The sequence below is a fragment of the Cyprinus carpio genome, chromosome B12 (assembly GCF_018340385.1).
Source record: "Cyprinus carpio isolate SPL01 chromosome B12, ASM1834038v1, whole genome shotgun sequence".
NCBI classification, from domain to species: Eukaryota; Metazoa; Chordata; class Actinopteri; order Cypriniformes; family Cyprinidae; genus Cyprinus; species Cyprinus carpio.
In genome coordinates, this window is record NC_056608.1 from 22,127,258 (window position 1) to 22,147,452 (window position 20,195).

At 35.5% G+C, this 20,195-nt stretch overlaps 1 protein-coding gene across 2 annotated transcripts in view; it reads left to right on the forward strand.

Annotated features, from left to right (window-relative positions):
• Positions 1 to 20,195, forward strand: part of LOC122139279 (transcription elongation regulator 1-like protein) — an 81,086-nt gene that overhangs the window by 45,145 nt on the left and 15,746 nt on the right. For both annotated transcript variants that reach the window (XR_006156176.1, XM_042735970.1), the window contains exon 6: positions 19,768 to 19,893. Coding sequence is in view for 1 of the 2 variants with exons in the window: in XM_042735970.1 (XP_042591904.1) it covers positions 19,768 to 19,893 (126 nt within the window). In the remaining variant the exon portion in view is untranslated. The remainder of the gene's footprint in view (positions 1 to 19,767; positions 19,894 to 20,195) is intronic.

Here is a 20,195-nt window from a genome sequence, read left to right on the forward strand (position 1 = left end):
TGCTAGAATCTCTTTGATACAGTGGCTCTCTTAAGAAGACAAATGAGAGGAGATTAATGAAATGTCGCTGCATAATGTCCTGAATTGATGCAACTAGTTGACACTAGTGTCATGGTTTTATTCAGACCTTCTCTGGGCTCTTTTCAAATGGAAATGCATATGCATCTGTTCTGCCTCTTCTCCATCATCTGTAACAAAAGCTGGGTCTCTGCATTAGAGTGACTAAAGCTTCCTATTTCAGTCATTAATATAACACTTTAACTAACTCAATCAAACAGACATCCCCCAGACTTCACCTGTTGTGCTCTCCAGAAGGCAGCCGCTAGCAAATGTGAGCAGAGAAACCCTAACGCCTATTAGCCTAGTGGCTCTGACAAAACTCTTTTGTTTGGACCCCAAATCAACACACCTGAGGCAGTTGCTTCAGTAATTAGATGAAGCTAGAATGACGGATTAAGGTTTGTAAGGCCAGGATCAAAATGAAAACATTTAGTCAAAGGGATGCTCTGGAAATCAGGTTTGGAAACTGCAACTTTTCTCATGAACAGCAAAGACTGCTTTAAAAGTGTTTTTGTCAGGTTGCAAGCTATCATAATTTAAAGCAGTCAAAGAGCTAGTTGTCATGTTATTCCCCAAGAAATTGCTAGTAAAATTCACTATAAAATACAAAGAAACAGCAAGTAACATTAAATTAAATGGGAAATTTTGATGGGAAAAGACTGTAGTATCTTTCTTTTAAAATGTACTCTAATGATCTTTGTTATATTTACAACAAGAACTAAAAGTGGAATATTATTATGATGTAAAATTACATTTTAAAATATATTAGAATGGTTATTTAATCATGTGATGCATGATGCATTTTATATAAAATCGTACTATTCTAAAGTTTGGGGTTCCTACTTTTGTAATACTTTTATTCAGAAAGGATGAATAAAATAAATCAAAAGTGTCAGTTATGGCAAAGACAATAATGTCACAAAATATTTATGTTTCAAATAAATGCTGTTCTTTTAAATGTTCAATTTAATAATAATAATTAAAAAAAATCCTGAAAATAAAAATGTTTTCACAAAAATATAAAGCAGCACAACATTGATTATAATATGAAATGTTTGTTGAACAACCAATCTGCATATCAGAATGATTTCTGAAGGATCATGTGACACTAATAATGCTGAAAATTCAGCTTTGTATCACAGGAATAAATTTCATTTTAAAATGTATTCAAATATAAAACAGTTATTTTAAATTGTAATAATATTTAGATTTTACTGTATTTTTTTGATCAAATAAATGCGCCCTTTGCATGAAAAAGATCTTACCATCCCCAAAAACTTTTGAACAGTATTGTATTTATATAAAATATGGCTATGCTTATGATGCCTTAAAATACTGTCTACGTAAGCAGCTGACTAGGTTTTGGAACAGAGCTGTTGTCTGTCTTTTCTCATCCCTTGATTCCACTTCTGCCTCTCTTAGATTCCACAGAGGCCCGCAGCAGAAAGTTCCTGCTTTATTTTTAATGAATCCTGGCTCAAAGTTGCACTCCTGTACTCTCACCATGAAGTCTGTTTCCCTCGTAGCTCTTGAAACCTCCCACATTTACCTCAGTGCTACATAAACTCTCTCTCACTGTATCTTGACCTCTCTCTCCATCCTACATATCTTCATACATATTATTAGACCTCATTTTCCAACAGTCTCTCTCTCTCTCTGTACTCTACTGTAAATTATCACACTCTCTCCTCAAGCTGCTCATCTCTCTGCTCTCCTTCACTTCGCTACTTTCATGACAGAAGCATCTCTGGTTGAAATGTGAGAAGATTACTCCCCATAGAAGGCTTCTAAAACAAAACTGCTTTTCTCTCCAGTTAAATTTTAAGATTGTTTTGCAAAAGAATTGTGATGATAATGTTTGAGCAGTGTGTTTTTGGTGTCCAATCATGTTGTTGTTGCAAAGAGTCTGGACTTTATATAGTATACATAGGATTCCATCCTTCTAGGTAAAGCATTTGGACCGACAACACAATATATACAACAATTCAATAAACAAGAAAACATTGAGTTACTTACATTTAATTTCCAGTTACTTTGTCCATTTAGCTCCACCAACAGAAACATTTTGGTAAAAGTGAGATGAACCTATGTGGGTCTCAGAAAAACACAAAGTAGTGACTTTCTTGAAAGAATGAATCAGTGGCTTTGAATGAATCAATTGAGTAAATGACTCAGCGAATCACTCATAAAAAAGACCCATTTGTTTTGTTCCTAAGTGGATCATTATCAAAAGAATCATTTAAAAAAAGAAAACGTTTATTTTAAATTGTAATACTATTTCACAGTATTACCCTTTCTGCTGTATTTTTTGATCAAATAAATGCAACCTTAGGGAGCATAATTTGCTTCTGTATATAATGTACTGTAAAGATTTTAGAGTTTATTTTATTACAGTATTCTGTCTTTCCAGCTAAATCAAGTCAAACCCAAATATTGACTTATGAAACAGTCAGTTTTGCCACATTGAAAAGTCTGTATATAGTAAACAGAAGAGGTGGAATCACATTTTTTTTTTTTTTTTTTCACAGGCCTTGTGTATAATTGTTTCAAAGTCAGAAAGTCAAAATACACCCACACTATTTGTGAGAAAATGACTATGTGTACAATGTACTTGACATTTATGCAAATTATTCTATATCACATCCAGTGTCTAAATAGCACCTGTCACCGCAAACATCACACTCCCACATAGAGTTGTTTTATGCGCATCAGATGCTGTATTTATAGGCTTCCTAAATCCTGACTCGTACTGAACACATCTTATTCCGGCCAAGATACACCCACAACAAGAGGCCGTCTGTTGACATGTAAAGTGACCAAGCACTATTCATTTCCATGTGTTATTTAGGGACAGGGTAAGAAAAAGAACTGTTCACTGAAAGATTCTTCAGGAACCAAAAATGTTTTTTTTTTTTTTTTTTTTATGGATCACAGTGGATACAATATATGCATATGTATAAGGAGTTTTTCTGTCTGTTCTGCATCTAAACACTTTCTGAAACACATACATACACTTCCTTGTTCTTTCTGATGTGTGTGAGTTCATGAGTTTGAGTCAAGCATGTTAATGTAAGGCTCAAGGCAGGTTGAACAGTGAGGCTGATGCAAAGTAATTAGGCCTTCAGAGATGTCAATTAGGCCTTTAGAGAAATCAAGACTTCAGTCTGAGGCTTCACCTGGTCACTGCTTGAAAGAGGCTGGGTGTAAATCAGCTCGAAACCTTTTTCAGCATGTGTGTCAGGTAGATTCAAAGAGGCATTAATGTGTCAAGCTAAATCTATTTGCTAATAGTCACTGGGACGGTCATACACATCACAAAGGCTTTACATCATAACCAAATGTGACATGCATGTATGGAATGAGAACAGAGAGCTGTGGGGAGATTTTCAGTGAATAACCTACATAAAATTACAGCATTTTCCTCACACAAATCTATTATATGATCTTGGAATATAGTGCATGAATCATATGAACTGCTTTTATGCTGCTTTTATGGTGTCTTCTGGCTGTTTTCTGTGATTACAAACTGGCATATGGAATAAAGCTCTATGAAGTTTCTCTTGGAGTTTTTGGAGTTATACTGTTTGTAGCCTGTTTTTACCACGAAAAAGAAAGAAAGAAAGAAAGAAAGAAAGATAGATAGATAGAAAGAGAAAGAAATAAAGACAAAAAAGAAAGAACAAAGAAAGAAAAAGAGAGAAATAAAGGCAAGAAAGAAAGAAAGAAAGAAAAAGAAAAAGAAAAAGAAAAAGAAAGAAAGGTAATTGCTACTTTTTATTTCACAATTACATTTTTTACTTGCAGTTCAGAGAAAATTGCAGGATATAAATTTGGAATTGTGAGAAAAAAGTCTGAATTCTGACATCAGTATAAATTAATATAATGTTAAATAATGATACAAAAAAAGTTGCATGCAATGTTCAAATAAGTACAAGCTATACAGAGAAAGATGAAAGAAAAGAGAAAAAAAGTGACGAAAGAGGTGAGTTTTCAGCTATCGCTTGAAAAAGTCAGGGAATCAGCATTCTGGATAGGGGTTGGAAGATCATTCCATCAGCCAGGAACGGTAAACAAAAATGTTCTGGAAAGGGATTTGGTGCCTCTTTGTGATGGTACCATGAGGCATCTCTCACTAGTGGATATCAGACTTCTGGAGGGGATGGAGGCTGTTTTATATGCAAGCATCAGTGTCTTTAACTTGATGCGAGCCGTAACCGGCAGCCAGTGCAAGGAAATAAAGAGCAGTGTGACATGGGCTTAAGCTTCTTAAAGACCGTTGTGCCGCTGCATTCTGAATCATTTGTTTTGACTGTGCATGATGGACGTCCAGCCAGAAGAGCATTGCAGTAGTCCAGTCTAGAAATTAAAAGGGCCTGGACAAGAAGTTGTGCAGCATGCTCCATTAGGAAGGGCCTGATCTTTCTGATGTTGTGCAATGCAGACCTGCAACATCTAGCAGTTTTTGCAATCTGGTCTTTGAAAGTCAGCTGGTCATCAAAAATCAAATCTTTGCCAGATTGAGCTGTAGGTGATGTTCTTTCATCCATGCAGCCTGAGATCCTTGCAGCTACTGTTGGATCATCTGGTTGAAATGAGAGATAGAGCTGTGTGTCATCAGCATAGAGAGCTGTGTGTCATCAGCATAGCAATGGTAGGAGAAACCATATGCCTGTATGATGGGTCCCAGTGATGTAGTTTATATGGAGAAGAGGAGGGGTCCAAGAACTGATCCCTGAGGAACCCCAGTGTCCAGTTGATGTGCTTTAGATATCTCCCCACCCTGAAAGACCTTCCAGTGAGATAGGAATCAAACCAGCGAAGTGGAATCCCTGTGATGCCTAGTGATGAGAGGGTGGACAGGAGGATCTGATGATTCACCATGTCAAAAGCAGCAGATAGATCCAGCAAAATAAGAACTGATGAGTTGGAATCTGATTTTGCAATCCGCAGGGCTTGAGTGACTGGCAGTAGCGCAGTCTCAGTTGAATGGCCACTCTTAAAGCCTGACTGGTTAGGATCCAGTTGGTTGTTCTGTGTAAGAAATAATAATATGTGGTTTAAAACAACTAATTCGGGTGTTTTTGCTATGTAAGGAAGGAGAGAGACAGGTGTGTAGCTATCTGTAAGTGAAGTGTTTAATGTAGGTTTTTTGAGCAGTGGGGCTACCCAAGCCTGGTTGAATGCAATGGGGAAATGCCTGTGAGAAGAGATGTGTTAATGATGTGTGTGAGTGATGGTAAAAGTATAGGGGAAATTGCTTGGAGAAGGTGTGAGGGGATTGGGTCTAGTGGGCATGTTGTAGGATAGCTGGAGAGGAGAAGTTTGGATACTTCTGCCTCAGTGAGGGAACAGAAGGAGAAGGGGGAAGTTTTAGGCGTGGATGCGGTTGGTTTGAGTTCGTATGTGTGTGGAGCTGAGAACTGACTACTGTTTTGGTGAATTATTCAATTAGAATATTTTATTTAATATTTTGTTCCTCATTTTTAAGCTGTTTTGGATTAAAAAGTCTGCTTAATGCATAAATATAAGTAGTATAATATTATAATATTTTAACATAATAGTGGCATTATGTAAAGTGACTCATTTAAAATTAAGTTGTTGTTGTTGTTTAATAATACTGCACCAGTCTTCCTAATTGAATAATTATTGTTTGTTTCTCTGGGTCATTCATTTCTTTTTTTAATTACTAAAATTCTATAAATATTTTCAGAAAGTCTCCTCCATGGGAGTTCAGTTTAAATAATTGTTTTTTCTTCAAATTAAAAGTTTTAGGACCAATGTCAGCATTCCTCCGTCAGGCTGCCTACAGGAGGAAATTAATGAGCATATCAGAATGAGCTTTGGCATATTTATGGATCTCACAGGCCTGACAGATGGAGAGACGGGAGATGTTTGGAGAGTCCGTTATGTATTGTGCTTATCCTGCCTGCAAACAGAGAAAGACAACAGGATCTGGATGGATCAAATACACTGGTACTGTTATTATAGATCAGCGAGTTTGGTGTGAAATGGGCAAATATTTAGGATGGAGGAAATAGAAAAATCTGTTGCCTTCACACTCTGAATTCTCATACCAGTTTCATGTCAAATGACTCTCAGTTCTAATTGTGTATAAGAAATGGATTTTTAATACCTAATTTTTTATCTACCCCAGTTTCATCCGATTTACATTCACGTCTAACATACTGAGCATTATTACCCATCCTAGAGCTCTGGTAAAAGATGTGTCATCTTAATAAAAGTTGCTTTTCAAGAAGCTTGTGCAGTACAGGGTGCTCAAGGACTAGATACTGAGGACTATTGATTACAAAGGTACAGCATCTGCCTACCAATAATGCAAATCTTGCTCTATAGACAAGGCATTGCTAAGAGAATTGATATTGCTTTATCAGATGGAATATTGTGGCACTTTGAGCATTAAGAACAGCACATTGGGATTTGTATAATAGACTTACCATAGTGTTAAAGATCCTTTGAATTCAAAATGTGTATTTTTGTCAGTGTATTAGACCTGAGGTTGTCTTTATATTAGTGTACTATTAAAAGTTGTCAAAAATGGCATTTTAGTTTTTAGTATATATATATATATATATATATATATATATATATATATATATATTGTCAAATATATATATATATACACACACACATACACATATCACAATATATTGCTTCACAGATATATCACTTTTGCCGCTCAGAAATATTCACGCAATCATGCTGCACATATCAGAAGTTCAGTGCTCCAGCACAACATGCGTACCAGGGTCAGGGCCGGCTAAACAAAGCACGCCCGAGCGATCACACTAGTCAGACGAACCGGGCTTTGGGGGTCAAACGCGCTCAGGCATGGTTAAGATTGCCTAATGTGAGTACACACTTATTCTCCCACATCCCGCACCCCGCACACACGAGTCTCCACCTAAACACACCCGCACTCGCCCATCAAGTGTTGTCCCGCGCCGCACTCTGCTGCATTGGGTCCCACGATCATGCAGGTCTCTACTCGGAAGGTGTCTGACTCTGAGCATTACTTGTTTTTCTGTTACAAACTATAAAATATTTACTGTAAAAACGTTAATGCCCTGTCAGTGGCAAATAGCTTTGGTTTTATATTTAATTTGATTACATTAAAGTTGAGAATTACAATAAATATTTTAACTGCTACTAAAAGGAATACTGCTGTAAAAAAGCACCTTATTTGTTGAAAGTGTTTGCAAACCAAATGTTATTGCACTTTTGTTTATATAGCAGTACTTTAAATGAAAAATGATTCACAATACACTACTTTTTAATTCATTATTGAATTTTGTGCATAACAATGTGATTAATCTCAATAAATCACAGAAAAAAAATATGCGATTAAGCACAAAAAAAAAATATTATCATTGCCCAGAACTAATAAATAATTGCAATTAATCACATCCAAAATCCAAAGTTTTTATTTATTTAATATATGTGTGTGCACTGTGTATATTCATTATGTATATAATCGTATGCACTGCATCATATTTGTCAATAGTCAACTGAATGAAATTTAAGGGGACATACAGATCTGGGGGCGGGGCCAGTGCATTAACTGCCTTAAAATATTTTAATTGCATTAATTTTTCATAACGAATTAATTAAGTTAATGCGTTAAATTGCCCTGATATTATATATCATATATATATATTAATATATATATTTTCATATATATATAATAAAGAACCTTTGCATTGCAAGACATATTAGAGTGGTTACTAGTGTTGGGCCGATAGACCATGGCATCGTCCATCGCCGATGGCTGATAGACATCACGTTGTTGAGCCGGTGTTCTGATAAATGGTGAGATCTGACTGCTGACATCCTTGTTGATACTGGAACAACATTCCAATCAACCAATCAGAATAGAAATATAACTTCAGGAAATATCTGTTTTAGGATTACAATCAGGGTTAGGTGCTTCACTCTTAATAATCAGCTATCATTTCCCACTGATTTAGGAATAAATTATGGGTGGGTTAGGTTTAGGGGAAGGGATTGGGTTAAGTCTATATTTTTGGACAATAATGTTGATCCAGGATCATCAAAAGATGCTGATACAGGAACATGTCTTACTTGGCAAAATCACAGCGACCTCTGACAAATAATGCTACCTATAAGATTATGCTACCAACACTGTATTTATCCTACTGTAAGGATAGGTTTAGGGTTGGGGTAGGTGTACATGTTAATAAATCCTCAGACCTTATTAATGTCATGCTGGAAGCAAAATCTGATCTGTAGCTATCTTATTATGCTATCATCTGTTTAATGGGTAGCACAAATCGACACAACAAGTAGCAAATCATAGTTCACAACTGTGACATGAACTAACATCTATTGGCTATTTTAAAAAGAAAACTGTTCCAATCAAGCCATTCCAAGGAGTTTTGAAGTTTGAGATGATGACCTAGCACTCTGTTAGAAGTATACATGTCTATGATCTGAAAGAGTATGTCAGTATTGCCAGTATCTTGCACGCTGGCACTACAACAGTTGTACACATAAATGGAGGATGTTTGTTTTCTCAACATGTCAACCTTACAAAGTATTACATCATGAAATTGTCCTGATCACAGTCTCTTTGATTTAATTTTCCACTCATCTCTGAGAACGGTACTTCAGACGCTCTTCAGGATGTCTCTCTCACTCAGTCTTTGTTCCCACTTAAGTGGAATATGTGTTTAGAATCAAGGCCAGCGTTGCAGACAACAGCATCAGTACTAACTCAGTAGTGTGTCCATTTAACCTCTGTGTCCGTCACTAAATGGCTAACACTTATGAAATTTTCTGCAAAGTACTTGTGAATCCTTGAGTGTCCAGTTGAGCATCCAGTTGAGTGAGTAGAAACCCAACAAAGTAAAATGTGTTTCAAGTGTCAGTTCATGCTTAAAGGACTGGCTTAGATCAACTGGAACGAAATCGAACTTCTATGCAGTTCAAGGTTGGTCTGGCTGATGGATCCTTAAAAAAAAAAATGTTAACCAGCAAAAACTTTGCTGCCTCACTGACTTAAAAGGCAGCATTTTTGGACACCGTTTAAGAAGCTGATTTCTGTGCAAGACTGTTTTCACCACAGAATAAAAAAAGGTAATTGCAACTTATCTGTTTGTTTCTTGCAATTCTGCTGTTTTTCCCTTTTTTTCCCCTTACAATTTTAAGTTTATCTTGCAATTCTGACTTTTTTAAATCAGAATTCTGAGTCTTACAATTCTATGTTCTGCTTTCACCACAGAATAAAAAATAATTGCGAATTTTAACATCATAACTGAATTTTTTTCTCAGTATCTCACAGTTCTGACATTTGTTCTCAGAATTGCAAGTTTATATCTTGCAACTGACTTATTTTGCAGAATTGCAAGATATAAACTAGCTGCATTTATCTGTATTCAGCATTGTTTTTGTTTTTTTCTTCACCAGTTGAGAACAACTGATTTAGATCTTTAGACACTGAATTGAATTCAGACATGACTTTATTGAAAAAAAGAAAAAAAAAAAGAGAAACAGTTCACTAGTATATTTCACAGTTAACTACAAATAAATGGCAAGTTACAGTGTTGATGCCTTCCTACTTCTGTAAAATGCAACTTTTAACATACACAGCAAAGTACATTTTTATTTAGTCATTTAGGTGGGCTTGTAATTCTATTACCCATAAATGCTGCAGGAACGTAGATGTCCAGGAGCAAGATTGAACACCTGTCCAAAGATCCTAAGTGACCTTTAAAGCAGGAGATGTTCTTCACAGATGGAAAATGGCTGGCATTTAGTATAATTGACTTACTTCACTCTTGTAATCTCTATTGATCCAGCACTTCCAAGGGACAGGAGTACATCCATGTCCTCTTATCTAGATCTCAAATTAAATCCAAATTCATTAGTAAGACAAACAGAACAGGGCACATAACGAAGAGCAAGCAAACAGCCATATCACAGAAATGACTTTGCAGGAAAGTCTTTGCTGCCTATTTTTTGATCTTTTATACCACATGGTGCTCTTCTCTAACAAAACATGCTGTAATGTAATAATTTATATAAAAATGTGTAGTCCTGACCACATAATGAGAACTCACTTGGCATGAACATTTTCCATCCATGTTTCTCTTGTACTTCTTTGCCTCTTTCGACACAACAATTTAGGAAACAATCAGAGATTGCCTCCTCTAAGATGTCTGGGCTAAACTCTAATTGTTCCAGGATTTCCCAGAAGTTAAACCTCTTTACAGTCACAAAGACTGGGGATCATTGTGGGAGTTGCGAGCGTCAGTATTTGAATTGTGTCAGAGCTTCTGGGGTTTTCTAAGCACCCTGTGCCATTGTTTGTCCACGTCTGTAAAATCGAATACATGAAGATTGTATCAAGAAAACAAAAAACAAACAAACATAAATTAAAAAAATATATTATCATATAACCACCCAAAATATTTAAGAAACGCTATCATGCACCATTAAATTTATGCAGTGTGTAGTTGGGCCAGAGCTGGAAGTGTTATTTTCAATGCAGAGCAGCCTGGGTTCAATTCCCATGCTGGAATAAATGTTTTTTTCCCCCCCCTTTTTTAATAAATCAAGTAAAATTGCAAATATATGCCAGTGGAAGTATTAACAGAAGCAGGATCTCATTTGGTTTAATTTTAGTTAGTTACTTGATTAACAACCTGAAAGCAGTGATGAACACATTTTCAAAGACTACTTTAGACAGTTTCTTCGGGCGTATGCGCCTGGCCCGAAGTTAAGTTCCGGTCTGTGTTTGTTTATCAGTCTGGCTATGGCACCGTCTACAAATGCAGTTTAAGTTAAGGTGATGAGTAGACTGAAGTTGGGCTCAGGTGGTTGTGCTGTGTGATGTCAAAACTGACCGATTTTCCAAAAGGCTTCGTTGAATAAACATGAGCACGTACTGCACGTTTAAAAATCAAAACGAGGCGTGGGTGTTTTTATATCACTGTATTTTTCTGAAGGAAGACTATCTTTAATTAGTCTATTAAATTTTCAATGTCATTTTCATTTCATCTTGCATGTTATATGCAGCTCAGCGCTGCTTTGTGTACAGCAGTTACCGGGGAAACCTCTGTTTCTCCCGCTTTAAAGCACCTCCTGCTGGTAGAGAATGATTTGCATTTTCAGTTAGTCTGATTTAAGCAGCAAACATATTTTGCCCGTTAAGAAAAATAATCTACTCTAGAGGGACTATTTAGCTGTTGTTACTGATTCTACTTGGAAGTCTTCTGGAAGTTAAGTTAGGGACACAAAAGAGCGCATGCACAGTAACGTTTTGTTGTTGTTGTTGTTGTTGTTGTTGTTGTCGTTGAAACCATCTATTACTACAAGAAGTACTTGTAGGTCTATGGATAAAATTGACATTGTGACCAGTATACTGTATGTATGTATTAATTTTCTAATGTTTTTGAAAGGAATTTCCTTTGCTCACTCCAACGCTGCATTTATTTAACTTTTATTATTATTATTAGTATTAGTATTATTATTATTATTATTAATGATTTGAACAAATAAAATGTTCTTTATCATTATAGTAATATAAGTGTATGAACAATCATAAGTTGAATTTTCTAACATGTGTGTGTGTGTGTGTGTATTTAATCTGACTACTGTATTGGAATTTTCAACCAATGTTTTGACTTTTAAATTGTCTTTTGAAGTGTTGAGCTTCCTTGTTTCTAAAGTCTGAGCTAGTTTGCCCATTATTGCCCCAGAAGTGAAGTGTCCTAATGACACTTGAACTTTTGTTCTAGTGGGTTATCAGAATCAAGCAGTAGGTATTGATTTGTGTTTCTTGCAGACTTCGATGTCCAGCATCCTGCCCTCTTTTATTTAAACTGCTGAGTCCAAAAAGGCCAATTTGTCTCTTGCGCATCCTCCCATATACACTTTATGTATCTGTCGCTTAGCTGATGCAGTCTGAACTGGTTTGCACTCCTTTGTTTGATCTCAACCAAGGTAGCATCCATCTCTCTGAACCAATACATCGATGAGCCCATAACCAAAGGGATCACCCCCCACCCCCCCCAAAAAAAAAGTGTATTAATGTGTATTATGTAAGTAAAATAGTTTTGGATTGGCATTAGGGTGAGTAAATGATGTAAGAATTTTCCTTTTTGGTTGAACTGTCTTTTTAGGAGCCCTGCCAATGGAAAAATTGATTTAATTTTTTTTGGAATTTTGAATTAGAACTTTTGTTAATATGAAATTCAAATATCAATATTCAAACTGCCTGAATTTTGTTGAGTTTGAGTTCCTCACTATTCCTGTCTCTGTGGGGTTGTGCAGTCCTGCTGATCCGTGTAATTTCCAAATTAATGTCACGCTTCTGAGGTTTTTTGTTTACCTGATCCTTAGACGGATCTGTTTGGGGAGATTAGCAAGGTCAGGGGTGGCAACCTTGACGCGACAGGTCTGATTGTCCTCCCACAATGCACTGCTGAGCCGTGACATCCTTCAAAAACAATGAACGGCAGATGAGTATCAGAAGGCATAGGTCGACAAGTCTGTGTACATGTGCGTTGATGTGCTTGTGATTGTATAAAACAGTATTTCAGTCAGTTTTCCCAAATATAGAAAAAAGACTGATTAAAGTGCCACTCGATGGGAAAATGACACTGAGAGATATCGAGCGCAGGCCATGCCGGAGTGCTGCGATGACGAGAGCTTGTGAAATTGTGTTGTCACTTTTAGATGACAGGACGATATTACAAACAGGAACTCATCTTCAAAGTTTTGGAGACATGACAGCCTAAAAGGGGTAAGAGCCTCACTTTTGGCCCCCATGACAAACTAGATATTTGGATCCAGGATTGACAGTATAGGTTGCATGGCCACAACTTCAAAGAGCACACATCTGAGAAGTCTTCAGAAGCTGTATCTGATAGCGTATATCAATTTCATGGATATTATAACTGGGATTAGTTTTGGCAACAATAATGAATGCAATAATACTTCAGAGTGAAACCCATTATCCAATCAAAGGATCATAGGCTGATGTTGTAAAATATAAAATTCATTTTGTTTTTAGCGGGCTTACACCCAGATAACCTAAATCTCTCAGGCACTAAACTCCAACCCACACTGGGCTTTTCATAATTATTCCCAGAATTAATTAAAGGAAGAGTTTAAGCACAGCTTTTAACATTCAACTCATCTCTCCCAAAACACTCTCGCCCTTGGGCCACTGCGTTTAGCTCGCAAGAGGGAGTTCTTGATGCCTCCACAAAGGGAGCCTTCGGTTCGGTTGCGTCTTAAGGCCAAACGGAGTCTCCGGAGTTGAAATGCTCGCGATTCTTGGCAGATGCGCCACACGTCTTCGCTCATTGATTCTGATGTGCGTTTGATGTGCCGTGGGACTCAACTAGGTCACATTTTATTCCTTTGTTTCTTTGATACGAGATGTTTTGGCAGGGCGAGGTTTGAAATGGAAGGAAGAGGCAGCCAGTGCTCGGAGACTCAGAGTTCGTCGTAAATAATATGACTCATAAAATGGATTATGAAGCACAGAGTTTTGAAGCCGTAGGTTTAATTATCTCACTTCATGTGATATTATTACACATTATACATGAATAAAAGCAGCATCATTGTTCCCTAGAGTTTGAGAAAGCGAGAGGCAGAAAGGTGATTTATATGGTTTATTGCTGTGCAGCACATCAATACTTATTAAAACCGCACTGGTATCAGAGTTAGAAGTTCAAATGACCCAAAAGGTATTTTGAGTCCAGAAAACTATAAACTCAAGTAGCTTGAGATGTCTTTTCATTTGCTGTTGGGGAAAACAATTGGACCATTGAGAGATTTGGTTTATTCAAAATAATTTTAATTGATTCAGACTGAATTTTCTCTATACAGAAAGTTTCTGTATAGAAATGGCTTTTAATATCTAACTTTGGGAACTACCGTTCAAAAGTGTGGGGTCAGTATGATTGACTGATTAAATCTTTTTTTTTTTAATTTATTAATTATACCCTTTTTCAGCAAGGATGCATTAAAGTGATCCAAACTGAAAGTAAAATCTTTTATATTATAATGAAAGATGCTGACAATCAAGCTTTGCCATTATATGAATAAAATACATTATACAATATATATATATATATATAACTGTGTGTATATATATATATATATATATTTACATTTACATTTAGTCATTTAGCTGACGCTTTTATCCAAAGCGACTTACAAATGAGGACAATGGAAGCAATCAAAAACAACAAAAGAGCAATGATATATAAGTGGTATAACAAGTCTCAGTTAGCCTAAACACAGTATACGTAGCAAGGGCTTTTAAATAATATAATAAATAAAAAGAAAACAAATAGAATAGAAAAAGAATAGAGCAAGCTAGTGTTAGAGGTCTTTTTTATAATTGTATAATAAATGAAAAGAAAATAGATAGAATACAAAAAGATTAGAAAGGTAGTTAGATTTTTTTTTTTTTTTTAATAGAATTAGAATAGTGAGTGAAAAAGTTAGAGGGTCAAATAAAGATGGAAGAGATGTGTTTTTTAAGCCGATTCTTGAAGATGGCTAAGGACTCAGCTGCTCGGATTGAGTTGGGCAGGTATATATATATATATATATATATATATATATATATATCGAGAGAGAGAGAGAGAGAGAGAGAGAGAGAGAGAGAGAGAGAGAGAGAGAGAGAGAGAGCGAGAGCGAGAGAGAGGTAGGGTTTATGAAAATCATTGTGTGCTCTTTTCATTTTCATTTTTCCTGAAAGAGATGATTATAGGAAATTTTGTCTGCTAATGTTTATCATTATATTTTAACATGTTGCTGATTTGTTCACACATTTACTGTCAGTACACTGTATGAAGAAATAATGTGAGAAAATTATATTTGCTCACAGCTCCGATATTGCAGTTCACACAAGATTCTGGGTCCTGGATGATGAAACTACTTTTAGAGATTTTACTCTGATTTCAAGACGCTTGTGGTTTTAGTTCAGGTCTGTACATCTTTTTTTTTTCTTTTCTTTTTTTTTTCTTTTCTGTAGTAGTAGTTAAATAGATTTCAGACAGATATTGCCAAAAAAATAAATAAATAAACTAAATTAAATTACTGCCTAAAATCTGAAAGTGAGTGCTATGATTAATGTGTAAATGAAATGCTAATGTAATGCTACAAATGTGTTGTTTTTCAATAAATTTCATAACATGATGATTATTTACCTTGACTTACAATAATATAATGCATGGTATTTCCTTTATAACTTGAGTCAAATTTGTTCGCTCATTTTCAAGATAATTAGTTAGCTCCTTCATGGTAGTGATCTTGTTTAAAGGGCTGGTGATGTGATAAAAGGTCCATAAAAATTGACCAACTACCCAGCTCTGAATGAATATAATCAGAAGTTACAGAAGCGTGTCTGATGGTAAGGCCAGTGAATCGTCTCGGTGAGCAGATACCATCAGGTAAGGGGCTTCAGTCAAGGTCCAGTGTCAGCAGCAGCAATACATTCTCATTCATAATGAAGAGGCTGTTCTGCTTCCCAAATAAATAAACATTTATTATTCTCTTGGTCACATGAGCATGACAGGAATTGTAAATTGATACAAATTACTGGGATACACAATGGGTGCATTACAGTTCACCTCTTTCTTTATGATTAATGCATCTAATAAAAGACGTGGCCTGCTCATAAATAGATTATGCTAATATTTTGAAATGTATACAAAAGCCTGTGTGTAACTCATAGGAAGTCTGGAAGCCGGCATTGTTACAGATCTTCACTGCAATAAGATGAATGCTTTTCACACGTTATTTTGGCAGTCACTCACAGCATGGGTGAGACTATCTGTACTTTTCCTCTTTCTGAAGGCATCTTTTGCAAGAAGATATTCTCAGAGAGTTGCATAAAGAATCGCAGAATCTCACAAGATGGATTCTGAGGATCTCTTCTTATAAGCTGTGCAATTGCTGGGTTATCTATTTATTCCCTTTGAATAATCAGCTATTGTTTTTGTGTGGTTAAACAAAAAACATAAATCACTACATCTATGACTAGTAGAAGGGAGGAAATGTTTAGACTCTTAGAACTTAGTAAGCTGCCTACATATGCAATTTATTGCTTAATGTTGCCTTATAAAACACATTCTTTAAGCACATACTAAGATAGAATTGTAAGTATTTTTTGAGGAGACGTCATTCCCATAATGCAAAGCAGTGGTTATGTATTTTTTTTTTTATTTATTTTTTTCTGTAGGACAACCCAGAAGTTAGTTTCACCCTGATTTCCTTAGCAAAAAGCCAACAGGATGTGTGCATCGGCTTTTGGATTATTCCAGAAAAGAAGCTCTGTGACCAATAAAAGTTATGATTCTTGTATGTTTTGTTCATCATTTGTTCACAACAACATATGAAATTTGAAGCCTAAATACATCGCCGGAAGTAAAAAACGAAACATTGGCTATAAACAAACTACTCCATGGTCACATGACTTCAGAATCACCACCATACAGCTTTTCTTTTTTCTTTTTTTTTTTTTTTTTTGTATGTGTTGGTTGGTTTGTTTTGGTTGGGTTTGTTTGAATGAATGTATGTAGCGGATGAGTTTTTTTGTTCAATGAGATGATGTTTAATGTCTCTGACAACCTCAGTAGTCCCATTCAGCCACTTAACCTTCCTTTTTCAAGACATTAAAAAAGTTGGCTATTACTGGAGCATTTTATATCCAAGAATAAAATATGAACCTTAGACCTTATTTCAAGCATTTAACCAAATCCCCATTCAAAAATCCCATTGGCTTTGGGGCGAAAATATTGCACCGTAAGGCAGCACACATATTTTTTTACAAGTCTACAAATGTATCTAAGGTCATTCAACGCAGTTTTGCCCACTATTTGTGTGAACTGTGTATTTTATGCATCATTAGCTTAGCAACATGCTAATGCCAAACTCTATTTGGAATCAATTATGAGTCAAGTCTCCCATGCAGAATTACTGCCTATGTAGAACGCTCAAAATCTGTCATTCATGAGGTTTAATTTCTATTTGAATGCTGCCTATACAAAACCAAACACCAAACCAAATAATGAACAGCGAGCAGCAGAATGCACAGTTTTAGACCTTGTGTTTTAACCTCAAACATTCACCACGCATCACGTCGACTGTAAAGGTCTCCTCTGTCTCTCACCCCTAGCAACCATTTGTCTCATACAGGTCATTCCGAAAGCTTTCACTGCCTCTGTCTGATGCCTTCATAACAACAGATTACAGATAATGTCCTCTTGTCACCCTCTATCCCATCAGTCCTGACATCAAAACATATCAAAGTCTCTTAACCTTCCCAAGAGTAATATCAACCGATCGACCCTGTTTTGATTAGCTCGGTTCCGGGGCGAAGATGGGTTTATACAGGACGCCTCTAAACCTTTATGAGCAAATTCATCCTTTTTTATCCTCAAAGTGAAGAAGAAAAAAAAGGTGTTTATTAAAGGGGCAGCTCACCCAAAAATGAAAATTGAGATTGTTTGCTCAAGCTCATGTCATAATTTAGCCATGGGAAAAGTGGTACTAGAGCAGAGACAGCGAACGCTACGTTCTCGTTGTTGATTTTGGTAGCTTTAATCAGTTTTCAGGTTTTTGATCATGTGTTTTTAATTATTTAATGACTAAGCTGGAAGATGTCTTTTTACTGAATCTCATCTTTTTATATGTAAGACAAGCAGCTAATTCAAGATTGATGAGATATGTGTGAGACGCGTCCTCAAAGAGTGCGGGCTTCACAACATATGAAACTTTGAGTGAAATACATGAAAACTAATGCCTAGTAACCTAGAGACAAGCCAGATATCATAAGGTGTAGTAATGATCTATATCTGCCCAAGGTTATCAATCCAGCATCTCTCTTTCTCTCTCTCTATGTGTGTGTGTGTGTGTGTGTGTGTGTGTGTGTGTGTGTGTGTGTTTTTTGTTTTTTTTTGTGTGTGTGTGTGTGTTTGCAAGAAAAGGCGTATTGTTTCAACGAACAGATGCAAATCATGAGTTCATGCATCATTAAATGTTTTAATGAGCAGATCTCATCATCTCCCTCTTCATTTAACTCCCATAATGCACAATACATCTTTTCAAAAAAGTAACTGACAGGACACAACAGTGACTGATATTCTTTTATAATGAACTGAGGTTCGAAAGGCAGAAATAATAACAAATGCAATGATTTAACCTCACATTTAAAGTTAGATTTTGAAGAGAACTTCAGCATTTTATATAGATAATTTTTAATAAATATTTAGATTTTGAAGAGAACTTTAGCATTTTATATGATATATATATATATATATATATATATATATATATATATATATTAGTTTCTCTGATTTAGATAAATTTGCATTATATTTTTGTCTAGCTGCAAATAATACATATATTCAATACATATTTTCAATATAAAAAAACAAAAACAAACAAACAATATATATAACCACAGAGTCAGAATTTATTAATACACAGAATTTATTAATACTATAATATAAACACACATTTATTAATAAAAACAATACTAGTATCTCAATGGTACTAAAATAACACTGTCTATGACTGAATTATTGTTTTTTTTGTATATTTTATTGTTTTTATATTGTATTATTTTAGTTTTTAAGTTGAATTTATTTCAATTTACATCGTTTAACGTCAATTTTATTTATTTTATTTTATTTTTTTGGCTTAAAAGGGCAACAACAGAAAGAGAAAGGGCAATGTCATTTATAATCCAGAAAGCTTGATAACTTCAGCCGTTTTCGTGAAGCAGAACATCACAAATGCTTTAAAAATGCATCTGCTTTCTGCGCTCATGGAAATGGCACATACATATTCAACCTGACAATCTGTCAACCCCTCTGGATTTCAGCAAAGCCCAGCCCAGAGCTGAAGCCAAATGTAATTAACCTTTATGAACAAGCAGAGTCTGTTGAGCAGAATTCGGACAGACGCTAGAAAATTAAAGGTTAAATATGGCCCGGTTGATGAGAAAAAGCCTCAAGCCTCTTCCAGCATTTTCAGTGTTTAACCATTCAGGCGAACTTTTGATTGAAGCTTTGATCAGTTTAATAAGTTTAGAGAGGAAAATTAAATGCTCTTTTGATTCTCAATGATGAAAGCAACATTTATGTCGATCTAGGGAATTATTTTGCTGATTGTCCTCCTGCAGGTTTGTTTATGCGGGTTTGAGATTTGGGAATTTAATCCATAGCCTTACTGGCTTGTGGAAAATGGATAGCCAGACTGATTTGTACTGCATAATGTGTGTGTATTTTGCAATGTGTCCTTGGCATCATCTCTAATAGCATTACTTGTCACAGTTTGTCACAGTTAATAAGAAAGAACATGGTTTAATGCAATCCCTGCTGTAAAAAGAAAGAGAGAGAGAGAGAGAGAGAGAGAGAGAGAGAGAGAGAGAGAGAGAGAGAGAAGCTTATTTCAGCTTAAGCTGGTCCAGTTATATATATATATATGTATATATATATATATATATATATATATATATATATATATATATATATATATATATATATATACACACAAACACACAGACACACACACACAATCACCAAATTTTTATGGATTAAAATTCAGTTTAATATGTAATTATGTGTTTTTATATATATGTAGGTATTTTTGATTTTTTGGTTTTAATTTATTCTTCTATGTTCTCTTTGTGTCATACAGGAACACGGAGAAGCTGGGAAGGCTTGCTGGGACCCGTCTTGCCCTCTCGGATCACAGCAGTAACATCACTCACTGCTCCTGGAGTGACCCTACTTACTGGAAACTGGAAAAAGCAGAGATCAACAGGTGAGATACCACACATAAAATATAATACGATCTTAAGTAGCATTCTCTTTTGCCATGTATGGCAACATTATTTCATTAGCATTCATAGGTATTTGTACACTACCATTCAAAAGTTTAAGGTCAAAGAATATTGAAAAAAATAAATAAATCACGGTTTCACAAAAATATTAAACAACAAAACTGTTTCCAACATTAATGATATTAAGAAACCGTCCCTGAGCAGCAAATCATACAATGATTTCTGAAGGACCATGTGACATTGAAGACTGGAGCAAATTTCTGGAGCATCACAGGAATAAATT